An 18,845-nucleotide genomic window follows, 5' to 3' on the forward strand; every position below is an offset into this window, starting at 1 on the left:
ATAGTCTCTTAAAAAATTTTTTTTAATATGGGCAGGGGATTGTTAAACTGTAATTTGATAACCAGAGAAAATAGCCCTCAGAATATTGGGCCTAAATCCTGGCTCTGTAATTCTCTGGCTATGTGAACTTTGGCAAGTTATGGAATTTCCTTGTGCCTTATCTTAAAATGGGAATAATCAGAATTCCTCTTCCTGGGGTGCTTGTGAAGTTTATACAAGTAAAAAGACAAGAAGCACTTCATAAAATCTGGCCCTTGGCATGTAATTAATACCCACTAGCTGCTATGTGGTAAGTTTTGTGAGAAAACACACTTTTAGGTGGCATGACCACACACGCCTACTCCCTAATAATTAAGCTGAGGAACATAAGAAGGAACTCAAGGAACCCACCTGGGATGTCGAGGTGGAAGGAGACCTTCCAGCCCCTGGCCTCTCAGCTGTACTCCCCCAGCATCTACCTTGCCTACCTGCTGCGCCACCAGCCTCGGGGTGCAGCCCTTCCTTGGCCTCCACACACACTTTTGAGCTTGAACTCAGTTTCTTTCCCTCCTTGAACCATATTACCTCTGTCTGGGCCTGGGCTACCTCACAGCTTAGCATGGTGTTCGCCCCCACCTCAGCCTGCACTCCCCTGCATGCTGGATGCTCCTTGGCAAATATCAGTGTGGCCTCTGGGGACAGGGAGGATGACAAGACAATCAAATTTCTAGAATTGGATGAGGGCCCACCTTCTGGATCTCAAAACCATGATGCCTTGGCCACAAGCCGGTCCTATTCCTAGCTTTCTCAACACAGAGAACTTCACACTCAGAAGATGTACAAAGCAGGGAACAGGTTAGTTCTCAGAATCTGAAGGCTCCCAGTTCAATAATTTTCACATTGGAATATGTTACAATTCAGGCTCTGGCATCTACTTAGCACCTGTGATCTCATAATTACCCTAACAAAGAGAGACATAATTTGTGGCTGGCATATCATAGCATTGGTATTTTCAGGGAGAATTTCTTATACCATGTCACCAAGAACAGGCAATACCCCTGAGTCACAGGAACACTAATATGTTAATGCAGTCTATAACTTCTAGCAGGCCAGTCACCATTGGTGTAATCAAATCCTTGGCCTTGGGAATCAGATGCTGCTTTTTATTAACTTACTGTATTTGCTTGACATCACATTACTCTAGAACAGGCGTCCCCAATCCCTGGGTCACAAACTAGTACCAGTCCACAGCCTGTTAGGAACTGGGCCTCACAGCAGGAGGTGAGCAGTGGGTGAGCAAGTGAAGCGTCATCTGCTGCTCCCCATTGCTTCCCATTGCTCCTCATCACTCACATTACCACCTGAACCATCCCGCCATTCCTTGCATTACCGCCTGAACCATTGCTTGCATTACCACCTGAACCATCCCCCACATAGCTTGCATTACTGCTTGAACCATCCCCCCTCCCTGGCCCATGGAAAAATTGTCTTCCACAGAACTGGTCCCTGGTGCAAAAAAGGTTGGGGACCACTGCTCTAGAACCCATTCTACTACTCTAGACTTGATTTTCTTCTTTATAAAGTATATTCATTGGTAATTCTTTCAGTGAGATTTTATGAATGATAAATTCTCTCCACTTACTCTCTGAAAATGACTATATTTCACCTTAACTTTTGAATGATAGTTTAGCTGGATACAGAATTCTAGATCAACAGTTATTTTCCCTCAGTGCTTTGGAGACTATACCATCTTTTCTGTGCTCTTCATTGCCGTTGAAAAATCTACAGGAAGAATAACTATCATCCCATTAATCTTTTTTCCCTTTGGAAGTTAAGATCTCCTCTTGGTTTTTGGCCTTCTGGAATTCACTAGCTGTGACTTTTTTTTTTTTTTTTTACAATTGCCATTATTTCTTATGTATCTTGAAGTTTAGGATTCATGTCTTTTACCATTTCTAAAATTTCTCCACATTATTTCTTTCATTATTTCATCTTCCTCATTATCTCTAGTATCTCCTAGAAGTCCTTTTAGACATACGTGTGGCCTTATACTTCTCTTCTCTATGTCTGTCATTATCTCTTATTTTTTACCTCTTTGTGATTCATCCTGAGTAATTTCCTCAAATCTATCTTCCAATTCAATAATTCTATCTTCAGCTATGTCTAATTTGCTGTTTATCCCTCCGCTGAATTGTTATTACAAAAGTTGTGTTTCTTATTCAAGAAGTTTCATTTACTTCTTTAAATCTGCCTGTTCTTTTTCCTAGTATTTCACTTTTTCTTACATTTTCTAGTCTTCCATACATCTCTTTAATCATTTTAAGTAGACTTATTTGACATACTCTTTCAGATTGCTTTTCTATCATCTGAAGTTCCTGGGTGGAACTTCTGATCTTCTAATCTTGCTCTTGTTTGTAAGTTCCAACTCTCATTTATATTGGATCATTCTTCTGGTGCTTAGATAATTCCTTTTATTTCTTATATGACTTAAAATACAAATGCATAAACAATAATTATAAAACTATAAAGTTAATGGACACACTATGTATAAAGACATAACTTGTGACATTAACAACTTTCAATTTGGGGCACAACCTGTAAAGAAGCAGAGTTTTTCTATTGAAACTAAGATGATATAATTTCAAACTTGATTATTACAAAGTTAGATGTTAACGACAATCCCCGGGGTAATCACTAAGAAAAAATGAATGTACATATACATAAAGAAATGAGAAAGTAACAAAAATGGCACACTAGAAAAAATAAATTAATCATAAATGACAATAATGGAGAAAATAATGGCAAAAAGATATGACATATAAGAAACAAAGAGTAAAATAGCAGAAGGAAACACTTCTTTATAAGAATTAACTTAATACAAAATGAATTTTTAAAATGCTGTCTACAGGAGATTCACTTTAGATCCAAAGATACAAAGAGGTTGAAAGTGAAAAGATACTCCATACAAATAGCAATCAATAGAGACCTGAGGTGGCTATACTAATGTCAAACAAAAGGAAAAAAAATATTACAAGACATTATATTTAATATATACGGATATAGATTAAGGATGTTATATATTGATTAAAAGGGTCAATTCATCAAGAAGATATCACAACTATAAATATAAGCACAACTAACAGGAGGGCTCCAAAATATATGAAATGAAAACTAAAAGATTAAAGGGAGAAATAGACAGTTCTCCAAGAATAGTCAGAGACTTCAGTACCCTACTTTCAATAATGGATAGAACAACCAGACAGATCAATAAGGAAATAGGACATGAATAACACTGTACAAGAAACTAGACCTAACTGACTTACAGAGGACACTCCACCCAACAGCAACAGAAGACACATTTTACTCAAGCACATATGGAACATCCTCTAACACAGACCACATGTTAGGCCATAAAACAAGTCTCAATAAATCTAAAAAGACTGAAAGCATACAAAGAATCTTTTTGACTATGATGGAATGAAACTAGACAGCAATACTAGAAAGAAAACTGGAAAATTCACAAGTATGTCAAAATTAAACAACACACTCAAAGGAGAATTACAAGGAAAATTAGAAAATATTTTGAGATAAATGAAAATGAAAACACAGCATACCAAAACTTATGAGGTACAGTGAAAGCAGTGTTCAGTTTCCTGCCATCCATAGCTATAAGTTATAGGCCTACCTTAAAAAGAAGATCACAAATCAATAACCTAATTTCATACCTTAAGAAACAAGAAAAAGATTAAGTTAAACCCAAAGTTAGAAGAATGAAGAAAATAAAGATTAGAGCATAGATAAGTGAAATGGAGAATACAAAGGCAATAGAAAGAATCAAGGAAACCAAAAGGTGGTTCTTTGAAAAGATCAACAAAATTGACAAAATATTATCTAGACTGACCAAGAAAAAAGAAGGCTCAAATTATTAAAATCAGGGGAAAAAACCTGGGGACATCAATAAAGACCTTACAAAAATAAAAAGGAATAAAAGAGAATACTATGAACTAGATAACCTAGATGAAATGGAGAAATTCCTAGAAACACATAAACTATCAAAACTAACACAACAATAAATGGAAAAAAATCTGAATAGACCTATAACAAGTAAAGAGATTTAATCAGTAATCAAAAACAAAATGAGAGGCATCCAGACTGGAAATGAAGTAAAACTACCTGCAGATGACATGATTTGTATATAGAAAATCCTAAGGCATCCACAAAAGAACTAATAGAGTGAATAAATGAATTCAGAGAAGCTGCAGGATACTAGACCAATATACAAAAATCAATTCTATTTCCATACATTAGGAATGAACAATTTTTAAATGAAATTAACAAAACAATTCCATTTACAGTAGCATCAAAAAGAATAAAATACTTAGCAACAAACTTAACAAAATAAGCTCAATTCCTGCACACTAAAAACTATAAAACATAATTGAAAGAAATTTAAAAGACCAAAATAAATAGAAAGTCATCTCATATTGTGGATTAGGAGACTAACACTGTTAAGATGGCAAAGGGGACTTCCCTGGTGGTCCAGTGGTTAAGACTCTGTGCTTCCACCACAGGGGGCACGGGTGTGATCCCTGGTCAGGGAACTAAGATCCTGCATGCCACACAGCGCAACCAAAAAAATAAAATTAAAAAAGAAATCTGATACCAGTCATTTGGGTACATCCCTGGTGGTGCAGTGGTTAAGAATCTGCCTGCCAATGCAGGGGACATGGGTTCAATCCCTGGTCCGGGAAGATCCCACATGCACGGAGCAACTAAGCCCGTGCACCACAACTACTGAAGCCTGCATGCCTAGAGCCCGTGCTCCGCAACAAGAGAAGCCACTGCAGCGAGAAGCCTGTGCACCCCAACAAAGGGTAGCCACCGCTCGCCACAACTAGAGAAAGCCCATGTGCAGCAACAAACACCCAACGCAGCCAAAAATAAGTAAATAAAAATAAATAAAATTTTAAAATAAAATAAAAAGATGGCAATATTCCCCAAATTGACCTACACATTTTGATGCAATCCCAATCAAAATACCAGCTGCCTTTTTTGCAAAACTTAAAAAGATGATCCTAAAATTCATGTGGAAATGCAGGATCATCTCATCTTGTGATCCTTTCCTTGATGTTGTCTGCAAAGACCCCATTTCCAGTTAAGGCCACATTCTGAGTTTCCAGACAGACTTCAGGGGGACACGACACTGATGACCTGCCTAAGGTCACCTGTCTCCTAAGAGGCAGGAGTGAGGTCTGACCCTGTCCGCTCTGATCCCTCCACAGCCTGCCTCAAAGTCAGTGTCCAAAACCAGGGCACAGCCACCCTGGTGTGGACATGGGCCAGCGTCGCAGGACAGATCCCTCAGCAGAACCAGGCCAGCCACACCACCACACGCCCACCTCTACCACCCTCAATGTTCCACTGCTGAAGCTGGAAGATTAGGGACTCACTTTCCCAGGTGCCTGAGCAAGGTATGGCCATCGGACCCACACAGTACAGGGAGGCATAGGGAAAATCTGCTGTGGGCTCCTCAGAGAGCATCTGTTCTCTGAATAGAAGAACGAGCAGGTGACACCCTGTGTTAAGTAGGACTGCCCCAAGATCCCTGCACCACAGTATGCGTGCACCTTCTCCAAGCTATTCCACCAAACATTAATCCAGGCGCTGCTGTGAAGGGATTCTGCAGAAGGAATGTAGGTCCCAGATCAGTTGACTATGAGTTCATTAACAAGGAGATTATCCTGGTTGGGCCTGACCTAACCAGGTGAGACCTTAGAAGGGAGGGGTTTCTTCCTGGCCAAAGAGATTTGAAGCATAAGAGTGAATGGACATGAGGGGCCATGTGGCAAAGGACCTAAGAGCAGCCCCTGGCTGCCAGCCAGCCAGGAAATAGCCTTAGACCCAGAACCACACACAAGGAAATGAATTCTGCCAGCAACTTGGATAAGCTTGGAAAAGGATCCTGAGAGAACTCAGCCAGATGGCACATGGATTCCAGCCCTTGAGACCCCGAAAAGAGAATCCAGAATCCACATCTTGAATTCTGATCTATAGAACTGTGAACTAACAGATGGGCATGATTTTAAGCCACTGAGTTTGTGATAATTTACTGCACAGCAGTGAAAAGGAAAAAAAAACAAACACACACACAATCCTCACATGTTCTTCCCACCTTGAACATGATGGCTGGAGCTATGGAAGCCATCTTGTGACCATGAGGCAATAAGCATTAGAAAGATCTTTATCTTATGCTCAAGAAAGCAAAGATCTAGGCAGATAGAGCCTGTGTCCTTGTGGTAGATTGTTAAAAATTGTCCCCAATTAACCAGGGGACTCCTCATCAACAGTGAGGTCTACTTCTCCAACTCCTTGGAACTAGGCTGGCCTTATGTCTGGCTTTGTGCAATAAAACACGCAGAATGTAATATTCTGGGACTGGTGAAAACAAACCTTAACAAACCCTGTAGCATCTCCTAATCCCTAAAGGGAACCCAGCCAGAATACGAAGGAGCTCAGGCTACCCACATGGAGAAAGAGGCTTTGAGAATGAGATGTCACAAGGAAAGCATAGCCCCAGAGGAGAGAACAGCATGGTCCCAGACAGGAATGACCCCAGACAACATCACTAGAAGAGAGAGGCCTGCCATCACAGCCAGCCCCCTGACTGGGACATCAGACACACAAATGAGGCCAGACTGGATCCTCCTGTCCCAGTCAACACCATATGGAGCAGAGATGAGCCACCCACGCTGAGCACTGCTTGAATTCCTGCCCACAGATTGTTCCATTGGACCACTAAGTTCTGGGGTTATTTGTATAACTGATACAGGCCTGATGAGTCAGCTGAGCACTGCCGTCCCCCACACTGAAAACAGGCCTGGTTCCTCCAGGCCTGTTCCTATGAAATGGTCAAACGTCTGCTTCATCAACTGACCTGTGACACCCAGGCGGAAGGAGACCTTCTGCCCCTGGCCTCACAGCTGTCCTCCCCAGCGTCCCTATTCCCCACCTGCTGCACCACCAGCTGCCGGGTGCAGCCCTTGGCCTCCATGCACACTTTTGAGCTCACACTCAGCTTCTTCCCATCCTTGTACCATGTCACCTCCGTCTGGGCCTGGGCCACCTCACAGCTCAGTGTGGCACTGGCCCCCACCTCGGCCTGTACCTCCCTGAGGGCTGGCTGCTCCTTGGCAAACATCGCTGAGGGCTCTGGAGACAGGGAGGGATACACAGCAGAGGCTCTGCCAAGGTGAGGTCTCCCAAGTCCTGGAGCCATGACAGAGCTTTTCTCTAGACCCCAGGCAGCCTCGGATCCCCCCCATGAAGATCCTTTGTGATCAGGTGCTGCACACGGAACCCTCCATGGGCACAGGTGGTCCAGGTACCCCAACCCCTCCTGGATGTGGCGGGAAGCAGCCTCAGAGCTCCATGATGGGCAGCCCAGCCCCAGTGCCTGTGCTCAGATGGAAGGAGGCATGGGCGGCATGGCAGAGACCCTTCTGAGGGCCAAGATGGGGCAGAACTGGACTTGGAGAATCTGCCAAGAGACCTCAATGGCTTCTAGAAAGAGCCAGGGCCTCAGATTCACCAGGATCCAAATCTAACCTTCCAAGGACACTTCCAGCACTTTCTAGGTCTTCTCTGCCTCATTTCCTCATCTTTAAAAAGAGGACAAGGGCTTTAACTTTCCTTCTTAGCTTTTATTTTCCAGGCCTGCATTTTTCACCTATATATATATTAGTTTCATGGGTCGTTTCTTCACCCATATTCAGAAGTAACTGCCCCTACCCCCAAGTATTCTCAGAAGAAATGAAGGGAGAGACAGCTTGGCCTTGCAAGCGCTGCACAGCTGGATGCAGCCAGACCTGCTCTCCACACACCAAGCCTGGGAGGCAGTGCACTAACCACAGACACGCGACCGGAAGTCCACAGAGTCCTCGCCCACTTGGCACAAGTAGGTGCCCTCATCCTGCATGGTGACTGAGGTAGCCACCAGCCGGTGCCGTGTGCCCATGTCCTCCTGTGAGAAGCACTGGCAGGAGTGACCGAGCTCCACGCCATCCCTGTACCCGTGTACACACAGGTGGGCCTCTGAAGTTTTGTATTCAAAGTGGTCTGAGCCCCCGGCCATGGCATCCACACAGCCACCAGCCATGTCCTTGTGCAAAAAAGGATGTGAGGCCTACAAGGGCACATGGGCAGGTCAGGGGGCCGACAGAGCCCTAACCACACACGTGCCCAGGCAGCTAGCAGAGGAAGGTGCTCGGGGCTTCAGGATCATGGGAGACACTGGCCCTCGCCCAAACCTAGGCCCCTTCAGAGACAGGGCCAGCCTCAGCTGCTGACTTTCAACCACCCAAGTGCCACCCACTCATAGGAAGCTCCTCCCCTACTGAGCAGAGTCCCTGACCCCTACCCTCCCAACGGGGTTGGCAGGGTCCCTGGTTCCCCACCCTACCCTCAGGGGTCACCTGAGCCTGGCCTGACCCCCTACCCTCCTCACAAGGTCAGCAGAGCTGCCCAGACTCCTGCCCTCCCCACAGGGTCACCTGAGCCTCTCTGACTCCCCACCCTCCTCAGGGGGTTGGCAGAGCCCCTGATCCCCCACCGTCCCCACAGGGACAGAGAACAGCGGCTCCTGCTACCCAGGTCCCCCAGAGCCTATCCAGAGATGGGGGACAGAATGCACGGCCCTGGCCACGGTGGCGGCCCAGGGAGGACATGAACACACACACTGGAGTCACCTTGCACCAGTAGTTGGTAGGCGATCCGGTCCGCGTGGCTGACACACTCATACAGGCCTGCGTCTTCTCGCTTCACGTCCCGCACTAGCAGTGCCCGCTGCCCGGCTGACGCCTGCACCTCGTATTTGGGGCCTGGAGACAGTGCGTGTCCGTCCTTGAGCCACGTCACAGCTGCAGCCTGGTCCGATAACTCGGCCAGGAGCTGGGCCTCCTCGTGCAGCCGGGCCAGCACCTCCCGTGCTGCCACTGCTGCTGCCGGACACTTGGTCGTCAGGGCTGCTGGAAGTCACAGACAGGTGGACAATGGGGTGTGGATGAAGGGGGAAGTGGACAGGGGGGAGTGGGACGAGGCAGAGTGAACAGAGGGGAAGAGCCAGATATGGTGGAGGGGAGTCAGAGAGGCAAGAAAGGCAGAGACAGGACAAGAAGTGGCGCAGGAGAAGGAATCAACAGAGAGGGAGGAGGGGGGAAGGGGGGCATACAGACAGAGAACTGAAGCTTGGCACCATCGGGGACACTTGAGCCCCTCTTCCGCTCACACCCGGTGACCTTGCACACCCCACCGCCTGGCCCCACTTCACCAAGCAGCCCGCCTGCCCCAGGAGCAACGACGCATCTTCCGAGCCCTGAGAGCCCAGGGACCCCATCGCGCCCCCACTCCTGGAGGAAATGGGGCTCAGAGGGGCCCCAGGGTCATGGGACGGGGTCCCCCTACCTCGGACCTCCATGCGGATGCTGCTCTCGATACCATTGGCCACGAACTTGAGCTCGGCCCCGTGCAGGCTGACAGGCACCAAGCGAATGGTGAGAGTGTGCCGGGTGCCGTCACAGTGTATCACATACTCGCTGCTGGCCTTCAGGGCCTGCCCGTCCAGGAACCACTCCCCTGCTGAGGCCGCAGTGAGGTCCACAGCGAAGGTCACCTCGCCGCCTTCCACAGCCTCTACCGCCTTCAGAGGTGTTTTCACAGCCAGCTGGGGGGCTGTGGGATGGGGGCTTCAGGAAGGAGCTGGGCCCCTGCCCTCCTCTCCTCCAATGCCTGGGCCCCAATAACCCCTGCTCTAGGAAGTCCACTGGGCAAGCGCATGGAGACCACGAGCAAAAGTCAGATGCAGGGTGGAGTGAGGACAAGTTACAGCCACCGGAGATCCCCTTCAGATCCCACAAACCCAGTGTGGTGGGGCAGCTGTGTAGCCCAGTGCCCTGGGGCTGGTGGATACAGATAGGTTCCTGGGAGGGCTTGAGTCCTGTCTTGGGGTCCCCTGGCCTTCCCACAAAGAAGTCTTCAAGAGCATCAGGAGCCTGGGCCCACCCCCCTACCGTAAAGAGGACCCATGAGTCACTCTGGCCTCTCCAAGGCTGGGCCACACTCTGGGTCTGGGTGATTCAGGGGCAGATGGCCCTACGGGTTGTTACCAGGGTGCCAGGGAGAACGGAACCTTCCACACTTACCCAGGTGTACAGTTCCCGGGAACTCGAGGTAGGGGCTCTGGCCAAAGCTGTTCACAGCTGACACCCTGAACTGGAATTCCCCCTCCTCGGCCACGCCAGCCACAGTCAGCTCAGGCATAGCCACCCACTCGTCTTCATGGCACCGGCTCCAGGGGTAGGTGCCCACTCTCTTCTTCTCCACCAAGTAGCCATCGATAGCAACAGGGCGGTCCCCATGGGGTGGTGGGGACCAGCCAAGGGTCACGGAGCTCTCTGTCCTGGCCTTCACTACAGGGGCCTCAGGAGCACGCAGGAGTGGCCTTCTGGGGGCTGAGGAGAGCACGGGCCCACGTCACCAACTGGGAGCCCCCTCCCCAAGCCCTGGGTCCAAGGTCACAGTAGGATAAAGGGGTTGTCACAGAATTCCCAGCCCTCCCCGGGGGCACTGCCCTTGTGGCCTGAAATAGCCTCAGCCCAAGGGGACTGCCAGCCCAAGAGGACGCTGTGAGCCCATAACCCCAGTCTCAGCTCTGTGGCCATTTCTGTTTGCAGTGGAAGGTGTGCCCGGGCCTCAGAGGCCCCCCTGAGCTGTCCACGTGGCCTGGAAAGGAACTCTTTCCAGTCCTCAGCCTTGACCCCATCTATGCATTGGGATCTTGGGCTGGATGATGGCTGAGGCAAGGCACAATGACCCTTCCAAGGGTGCTGAGACCCACGTGCAGGGTCCCTGTCCCCAGCAAAGGGCTGACCCTGGGGGAGCCAATCTCAACGCCAAAGGCCACAGAAAGAGGACACACCCACAATGTCACCCCCTACACGCCGTGCTTCTAGAACAACCTGCACTTTCTAATCTGGTTCACAGGGTGGGGGGCCACCAGGACTCCTACTTTGCAGGTGCCTACTGTGACCACAGTGGAGGAGGGTGTCAAACAAACCATGAGCCCCAGAGAACCAGAGCTACAACCTAGGCATTCCCTGCCCCGCACGGCGCTCCCCGCAACCGGCGACAACTCAGAGCAGGGCCCAGTGGAGTGTGGGCAGTGTACCCTCTGTGTGACAGGTACTCCCTAGGCCCTTACCTGACACGCAGAACTGGGTGGACGTCCGGCAGCCCCCAGCCACAAAGGCCACCTCACCGGCATCGTCCAGGCTGCACTGGGAGACGGTCAGCGCGTGGCACGTGCCTTCGTCAGTAATGGCCACTCGGCCCCCGGCCACCACCTCCTGCTGGTTCCACAGCCAGTGGATGGGGCCCTCTGGCTTGGCCAGCTCCACACAGAACACGGCCGTGTCTCCCACTCGCCCAGCTGTCTTCCTCGGGAGCTTTCGAAGGAGGTTGCCTGCGGTAGACAGAGGAGCAGCGGGGAAGGGGAGGGGTAAGGGCTGCAGCTGGTCAGAGACCCCTGTAAGCCCGTCCCGCCCCTACCTCCTTCCCGCCCCTGTCCCCCGAGTGCCCACCCCGCCCCTCCCTGACGCACCCCTCGTGCCAGGGTCCTGCCCGCCCCACCCGCCCACTACCTATGCCGCTTGCCCAGCTCCTGTGAGACCGGGACCCTGCCCACTCTCTGGGCCCCCTGCCCGCCCACCTTGCACCGCCAGCTCGGCCACTGTGCGACTGCCCTCTGCCGTCTCGCAGATGTACACAGCATCGTCATCGGAGGTGACGTTGAGCACCGTCAGCCGGCGCTCAGCGCCTGCCTCCTCGATGAGGTACTTGGCACCGGCCCACAGCCGTGTCTCCTCCTTATACCACGCGGTCTCCGTGGGCGGCAGCGGCACCTCACACTGGAACGTGGCCGACGCTTTCTCTGGCACCTCCAGGTCCTGCAGCCGCTTTCTGAAGGGCACCTTGGGCTCTGCGGAAAAAGAGCTCAGGTGAGTGGGGCGAGGAGAGGGAAGGGGGCAGGCAGGAGGGGTGACGGAGGGGGCGGTCAGGGGGCGAGGAGGAGGGTGAGAGGAGGCGGGGGCAGGGTGAGGGACATGTAAGGCTGGGGTGGGGACAGGAAGCCAGGACAGGGGTTGGAGGGGCTTTGGGGGCAGAGGGTGGTGGGTGGGAGGGCAGAGGAGAGGGAAGAGAACTTAAAGGAAAGAGCCCCCCCAAAAGTATAAGGAGAAGAGTCTGGAAGAGAAAAGGGGAAATGAGGCAGGTGAAGCCACAGCAAGCGGCCCCACTGAGCAGGCCCCTAAGCTGGTCCTGGACAGGCAGCATGGATTGGCTTCACACAGCAGTGAGGCCACTGGACAAGTACTGGCCTGCGAAATTGCTCAACTCCAGGAGCTCACTTCTGTGCAAAAAACGAGGAAACTGAGGCACGCACACGAAGGTTGAAGCGCCCTGCTGGAGATCCTACAGCTGGTAAAAAGTGGAGGTGGGACTCCAACCACTTCAAGAGGCTGGTCTTAGGAAACAAGAGTAAACAGCCCTCCAGCAATTCTGATGGTGTTGCCTACAGCTGCCCCGGTGCCCTGGGGGAGCCCCCAGACCTGGACACGAGCCTGCCAACTGACCCAGAACCACCTTCAAGCTGTACCCTGGTGCTACAGCCCCAGCCTGAGGCCTCTGACAGCACAAGGCTTGTCCTTGCTCCTGCCCTCCTTCCAGCTCTGCCAGGGAGACCCCCTTAGCCTCCTGTAGGAGGGGTGGAGAGCCTGGGTCACCCTCAGCCTGGAGAGAGCAGGCTCAGCCACTGGGCACCCTGACCATCTCCCAGAGGGAGGGGGTGTTAGTGACAAAGTACTTTGTTGTATACTCGTGTTACTCTCACAGAGACAATGGAACAGAACAGCAAGAGCTGCCAAGCCCTCCAACCACGGATTCCTCTGCCAGACAGGCACAGGGTGAGGAGATGGCAGCAGGAGCCGCCGCTGGAAGGAGAAGACAGGAGGCCTGGGGAGGAGCCTCTGCCTGTGCTCACTGCGCACAGTGACCTTGTGCCCGGCGCCAGGAGCTCACCTCGCACGACGACTAGCACGGAGCTGTAGGTCTGGCCCACGAGGTTGGACGCCGTGCAAGTATAGAGGCCACAGTCTGACTGCTTGCAGAAGAGGATCTTGAGCACGAAGTTCTCCTGCGCGTCCTCGTACACCACATGTCGCCGGCCCTCGGCCACCTGCTGCCCATCCTTCTTCCACACGATCTCAGGCTTGGGCTCACCCGTCACGAAGCAGCTGAGGCGCGCGTGCTTGCCCTCAGTCACCGTGCAGGTGCGCGTGCAGGCGCTGCGCGGCGAGGCCGGGGCGCCCTCGGTGCGCATGGCATCGCGCCGCAGCTGCAGGTGCGCCAGGAGCATGGCTGTGGAGGCCCCGGGTGGGCCGTCTGTGTCTGCTTCCGTGTCCACTGAAAGCCCGGCGGCGGCGCTAGCGGCGCCCAGCGGATTCTCCGCGTGCACCGTGTAAGTGCCGCTGTCGCGCGGCCGCGCAGCCAGGATGCGCAGCGCGCTCGCCTCGCCACTCGCCTCCACGCGCACTCGGGGAGCGTCCGGGGCGCCCAGGCGCCGCCCATCCTTGGCCCAGCTCACAGACATCGGCGGCGAACCGCGCACGCGGCAGCGGAAGGTGGCGTCGGCTCCCTCGCGCACGCGGATGGATGTGGGCCGCAGCAGAAAGTGGGGTGCCTGCTCGGCGCACGCTGCCTCGGCATCCACCTGCAGGCCGACCGCCGCGAATGCTTCGCCGATGGCGTTGCGCGCACGGCATACATACTGCCCGCTGTCGCCCAGCGCCAGGTCCAAGATGGTGAGGCGGTACAGGTCGCCGTCCTGGGCCAGGCGGAAGCGAGTGCCCGCCTCCACCTGCTGCAGGTCCTTCTCCCAGCTGACCTGCGGCGTGGGGTTGCCCACGATCTGGCAGCTCAGCGTGGCGTCTTTGCCCACCGACACCACGAAGGCCTTGGGCCGGGTTAGGAAGCGAGGTGCACCGCTGAACGAGAAGTGATCCATGGTGGTGGGGGTGGGGGGAGGCGGGGAAACCTGCGAGTGGGGTGAGGGGGAAGGGCGGAGTGGGGATGAGACCCTGATGTACTCAGAGCCCCCCGCCTTTTCCCCACGTGGCCACTTCACCCGTCCTGGAAAATCCAGCTTAATCCAGGGTAAAGCCCTCCACACGGCCCCTCTTCCCCACCCGGGTGCCGTCTCCCCGGACACACCCCATCCATGCAGGTAGCATCACCAGATGGTATGGTGGTCCAGAAGTGCCGATTTGCCTCTTTCTGGCCCCACCCCCACCCCGCAAATGGGCTCGTTTTCATCGGCAGGAGCACCTCCTCCCTCTAGTCCCAGCGCCAGTCCTGCTGCCCCAACTCAAGGTCCAGCTGAGCACCTGTCCCAAAACACCACACCAGCGCCAAGCTTGCCCTCCTCCCTGTGCGGCATGTGCCACGCTGTACCTCATCACAAAGACCTTCCTTCCCTGTCCCTCCTGGGCCACTCCAACTGCCAGCAGGTGTCCAGTCCCCTCCCCACACACTGTTGCTTTCTAGAGTCTGGAGGTTGGAGTCTTCCTAGACTCCAACCTACCTAGTCTCCCCCAGTCACAGAGAGGCCACTCTCTGCACTCTGACAGGGCCTGGCTGTGGAAACTCACAGTAAGTGCCCACTACTGGCCTGTGCCCTCTCTCTAAGGTACACCAGAGGTCACAGGTTCTTCACCCCAGCAGACTCTCGTCCGAGCCCTCTGCTTGGCATGCCCCCTTTGTTCCCCATCCTCCCACCTCGGTGACTTCCCCCACCCAAGCGTTTGGGCTCCACTGCTGGCTGTGTGCACAGCTGCCTAGCCCTCCTCACTGGGCATTCCACAACAGAGAGCCCTGTACACAGGGCCTGTCCCGCCTGAAGCTGTCCTGGGCCGGCTCACATTTCACCTCTCCTGGGATCCCCCCACCTCCTCTGGACCCCTGAGAGGGTGTGCTCATCAATGAGCAAAAAATGGAAATCCTGCAGCTTGGGGGCTGTGGGCTCCTCCAGCACACAGGGCTGCCCACACCCCCTTGCCCTGAGTGCCTGCCTCCTTCCCCCGGGAATTGGAATGGGGAGGGTCAGAGGCAGTCAGTCAATGGTGTGTCTGTGGAGGACAATCAGAGAATCCCCCAGAAAGAGCCAAGGAGTTCCAGGCTGAGAATGGGCAGCCGGCTAGCCAGGCCCAACTGGGGCTCCTGCAGGTAACGTAGTCACTCTGCAGATCTTAGCTGAGGCTCCACTGGCTATGGCTCTGCCGACTGGACACCTTGCAGGGATGGGGCTGGCACCATCAATGCCAAAAGCCCCAGGCTGACTCTGGCCTCTGCCCACTCCAGGTTGGGCACCACTGGCCTCCAACACAGGTGGGTGAGGTGAAACTGGGCTTTGCCTACACAGGGGCTTCTGTAAAGAGAGCCAGCACAAATGGACCCCACTGGGCCCTGGGCTGTCCCCAAGTGCCTTAACTCTCTTCACCCCAAGAGCCAGGCCATCAGCATGGGCTGCCCACCATGGGACAAATGGGGCAATGTCCCCAGGCCCTCCAGCTCCCCATCCTGTGATTTAGGACCTAATCCCCTTAATCCCCCTCAAGGAGGTGAGCTGGGACCATCCTGCTGACTCACTGTGCAGTCAGCACCGCTGCCCCGCCCCCAGCTCCCCCATGGCCTGGCTGGGCTCTTGGCCTGGGAAGGACCTGGACAGGTGGCCACCCGCCTCCATGGACACCCTCCTGGGCCTCAGTGTCCCTCTGTGGAAAGCTTACTTTGACGCCAGTTCCCCAGGGCCCTGAGTTCTGGGCCCTTCCCAGCACACCACCGCCTCCTGAATTACACAGTAGCTCTGTGGGTTCCCCAAGGCAGGACATGGCATCCTCCCCCTGCCACACCCAGAGCAGCTGTGGGAGACAACTGCTCTGAGCTCATAAGCGAGTATATGCAGGGGGCAGGGGGCCAATTCCACAGCTGGCAGCCTCTGGGGGCCAGGAGGACAGGGATGGGGAGGGAGGTCTCATCTCTGCACATGCTCAGGGGGAGCCAGCTCTCAGCAGGTGCAGAAGGGTGGGAAGAGACCCCAAGAACCTCTAAAGACACCGGGGATGCATTCCCTGTCTAGGGCCTATATGCCCCACCCTCACTGCAGCAGATCCATGGAGGTCTAAGGGGGCTCACCCAGACGAGACACCCCTTGACACCCCATACCAGGCAGGCATCCCCACTGGGCAGCAGGGCCAAGGCACCCCAAGGTATGCCCCAGGACTCTGGAGCTGCCTTCATCCAAGCTGAGTGTGGGGCGGTGAACACCAAAGGCCCCTCTGGGCACAGGGTTACCTGCAGTGTCCTCCTCCTCCCCCTGCCATGTTGGGGGCTGGGGCTACTGGAGTTGCAGCCACAAGGGAAGAACAGGAGTTTCAGGAGAAGAGGCTGGGCCAGGACCTCAACCCCAGCTTCTCAAGGAAGCCCCTTTCTCTCACAGATGTCCCCCTGGGAAGGCAGTTCCCTTAGCCCCTTAGGGTCTCCTTAGCCCCGTGGAGGCCCCAGCTTGGCACCGGCAGGATCTCCACTCTGAAGCCAAGACCCTCCCCGCTTTGCAAGCCTGCCAGGGAGCCCTGTGGCTGACCCATGCCACACCCACAGCCCCTCCACCCTTGCTTTGCCAGAACTTGGGGTCCCTGTGGGTCTTGGGCCATTTTCCAGATGAGTCCAGAGTGGGAAGTGGCTCACAGCCACATAGCAGAACCTTGGGCGGCCCCCTCCCAGAAGCCCTGTCCCCCCAGCTTGCCCGCAACCCTGTGGCCCCCACACCCTTCCAGAAAAGATTTCAAAGGGAAGCTCTCATAGTCTGTGCCTTCTCCTGAGACCCCTGGGCCTTCCAGCTTCCTGAACTCCAGGGGAAATTCTTTCCTGGAGTCAGGTGTCACTGGCCCTCTGGCTGTCCCCTCCGCTGAGCCAACAGGCCCAAAATAGCCCCAGCTGTCAGCGGGCATCCATCTCAACAGAGCTGGGGGCAGGGCCAGCCAGACCCTCAGGGCACTGGGCAAAGGAGGAGGTGGGTGCTTCTGACGCCCCCCTCCTCCCCCAGCTGCTCCCTCCCCACATGAGGGTCTGGCTCAGCTCACCAATGGGGCAGGGGCTGGAATCCATGGCCCCAACCCCAGGAGCAGCACCGCCTGGCTGAAACCCTACCCCAGGTCCCTCCAAACCCCAGAGCCGTGACCTTCAGCAGAGCCATCCTCAGGGGCACTGGATGGCCCCCCACCCCGCCTGCTCTCTGCCTCCTCACCTGTCTCTACCAGGGGCACTGGACAGCACCCAGGCAAGGCGCTCAGATGCTGGGGCAGGGGCTGCTGGGTCTCACCTCCCTCTGAGGGCCCAGGACCGACAAATCTCCCACCCAGCAGCCCGCACTCCTGCCGGTCCTCAAACTGGACAGGGACGGAGGGACAGGCGGGTGCTATCAGCTGAAGGAGGCTGGGCCCGCCCCCACCCCGCCCCCACCACCGCCAGCCCGCCCAGCCCAGCTCCAAAATAGCCTGGGTGTCACTGCCGCAGATTTGGTTTCACCCCTGGCCCCAGGGAGGCAAAGGGCAGAGGCTCGGGGCGGCTGGGGGAGGAGGAGGCCTGTGTGTTCCAGTAATGGTGCGGGTGGGGCAGGAGCCCCAACTCGTGAGGACCCCTGCTCAGACCAGCATCCTGGAGCACCCAGGACCATCCCCCAGAGGGGAACAGAACCACCCCAAGATGACCAGTCACCTGAGAGTCCTGCAGCCTCTTGGTAGGGGCAAGCAGCTAGGAGCCCAGCACAGGTGCCCAAGGGTCGGCGCCTCTCTACCCTAACCACACACGCGACCCGGGTGGGTTCTTTATCCCTGGTCACTCCAGGCAGCACCTGGCCTGGCGGGGTGTCCATGGCATCTTTACATGGGAGTGCGGGTCCCTGACACCCCATCCTGAGACCTTCACTTCCCAGGGACTAGGGACCCAGCCCCAAGGGGTGGGCAGGCAGGACAGGGGCAGGTGGTGTGGGTGACACATGATGCTTCACGCCCCAGGATGGCTGCCCCCCCATCCCCATGACTCCGGCGCTGGGACAAGGGTGAATGGGATGCTGGGCCTACCAAGGAGAGGAGGGGGGCTTAGCTTAGCAGGGGCCTAATGGGGAGCCAGAGAAGGCCATCTGGTAGGAGTCCTGGGGCCTCTCTTGGGAAGTGGCTGACCCACCAGGGTTAGGCGGTGGGGGAGCTGCTCTCTGCACAACATCACCCCCCACTCCTGAGCCAGCACCAGGGCATTATGTCCCTGCCCGGTACCCGCAGCCTGGGGGCTGAGCCACATCCTCACCCCGTCTATGCCCTCTACACCCAGGCCTGTATCCAGTGGGAAAACCCAGGCTCTGAGCACAGACTACCTGAAGTCTCAGTCAGCTCGGGCCACCAAAACAAAGACCACAGACGGGGGCACTTAAACACAGACATTTATTTTAGAGTTCCAGGGGCTGCCAGTTCGACATGAAGGTATTGGCAGGTTCCATGTCAGCTAACAGACTTTCTTTCTGGTAAACAGATGGCACATTCTCTCTGTGCCCCAACTTGGTGAAGAGAGTGAGCTCTGACGCCTCTTCCTCTTCTCATAAGGGCAATAATCCCACCATGGGGGCCAACCCCATGACTTCATCCAACCCCATTCATCATCCCCTCCATCACCCTCCCTGTCCTGTGGTCCACCTCCATGCCTCAGCT

The 18,845-nt window shown here is 54.3% G+C and overlaps 1 protein-coding gene across 1 annotated transcript in view; it reads right to left on the reverse strand.

The window, feature by feature from the left end:
• Positions 1-14,110, reverse strand: part of OBSCN (obscurin, cytoskeletal calmodulin and titin-interacting RhoGEF) — a 154,880-nt gene extending 140,770 nt beyond the window's left edge. Inside the window, 12 exon segments of the mRNA XM_081234056.1 lie at positions 391-433; positions 435-500; positions 502-671; positions 6,914-6,949; positions 6,952-7,188; positions 7,885-8,161; positions 8,713-8,999; positions 9,439-9,705; positions 10,176-10,484; positions 11,234-11,494; positions 11,741-12,010; positions 13,108-14,110. Of these exon segments, the coding sequence (XP_081090182.1) occupies positions 391-433; positions 435-500; positions 502-671; positions 6,914-6,949; positions 6,952-7,188; positions 7,885-8,161; positions 8,713-8,999; positions 9,439-9,705; positions 10,176-10,484; positions 11,234-11,494; positions 11,741-12,010; positions 13,108-14,092 (3,208 nt within the window). The 5' untranslated portion in view covers positions 14,093-14,110.
• Positions 14,111-18,845: the final 4,735 nt, after the last annotated feature.

Source organism: Mesoplodon bidens, assembly GCF_964165515.1.
Source record: "Mesoplodon bidens genome assembly, chromosome: 4".
NCBI classification, from domain to species: Eukaryota; Metazoa; Chordata; class Mammalia; order Artiodactyla; family Ziphiidae; genus Mesoplodon; species Mesoplodon bidens.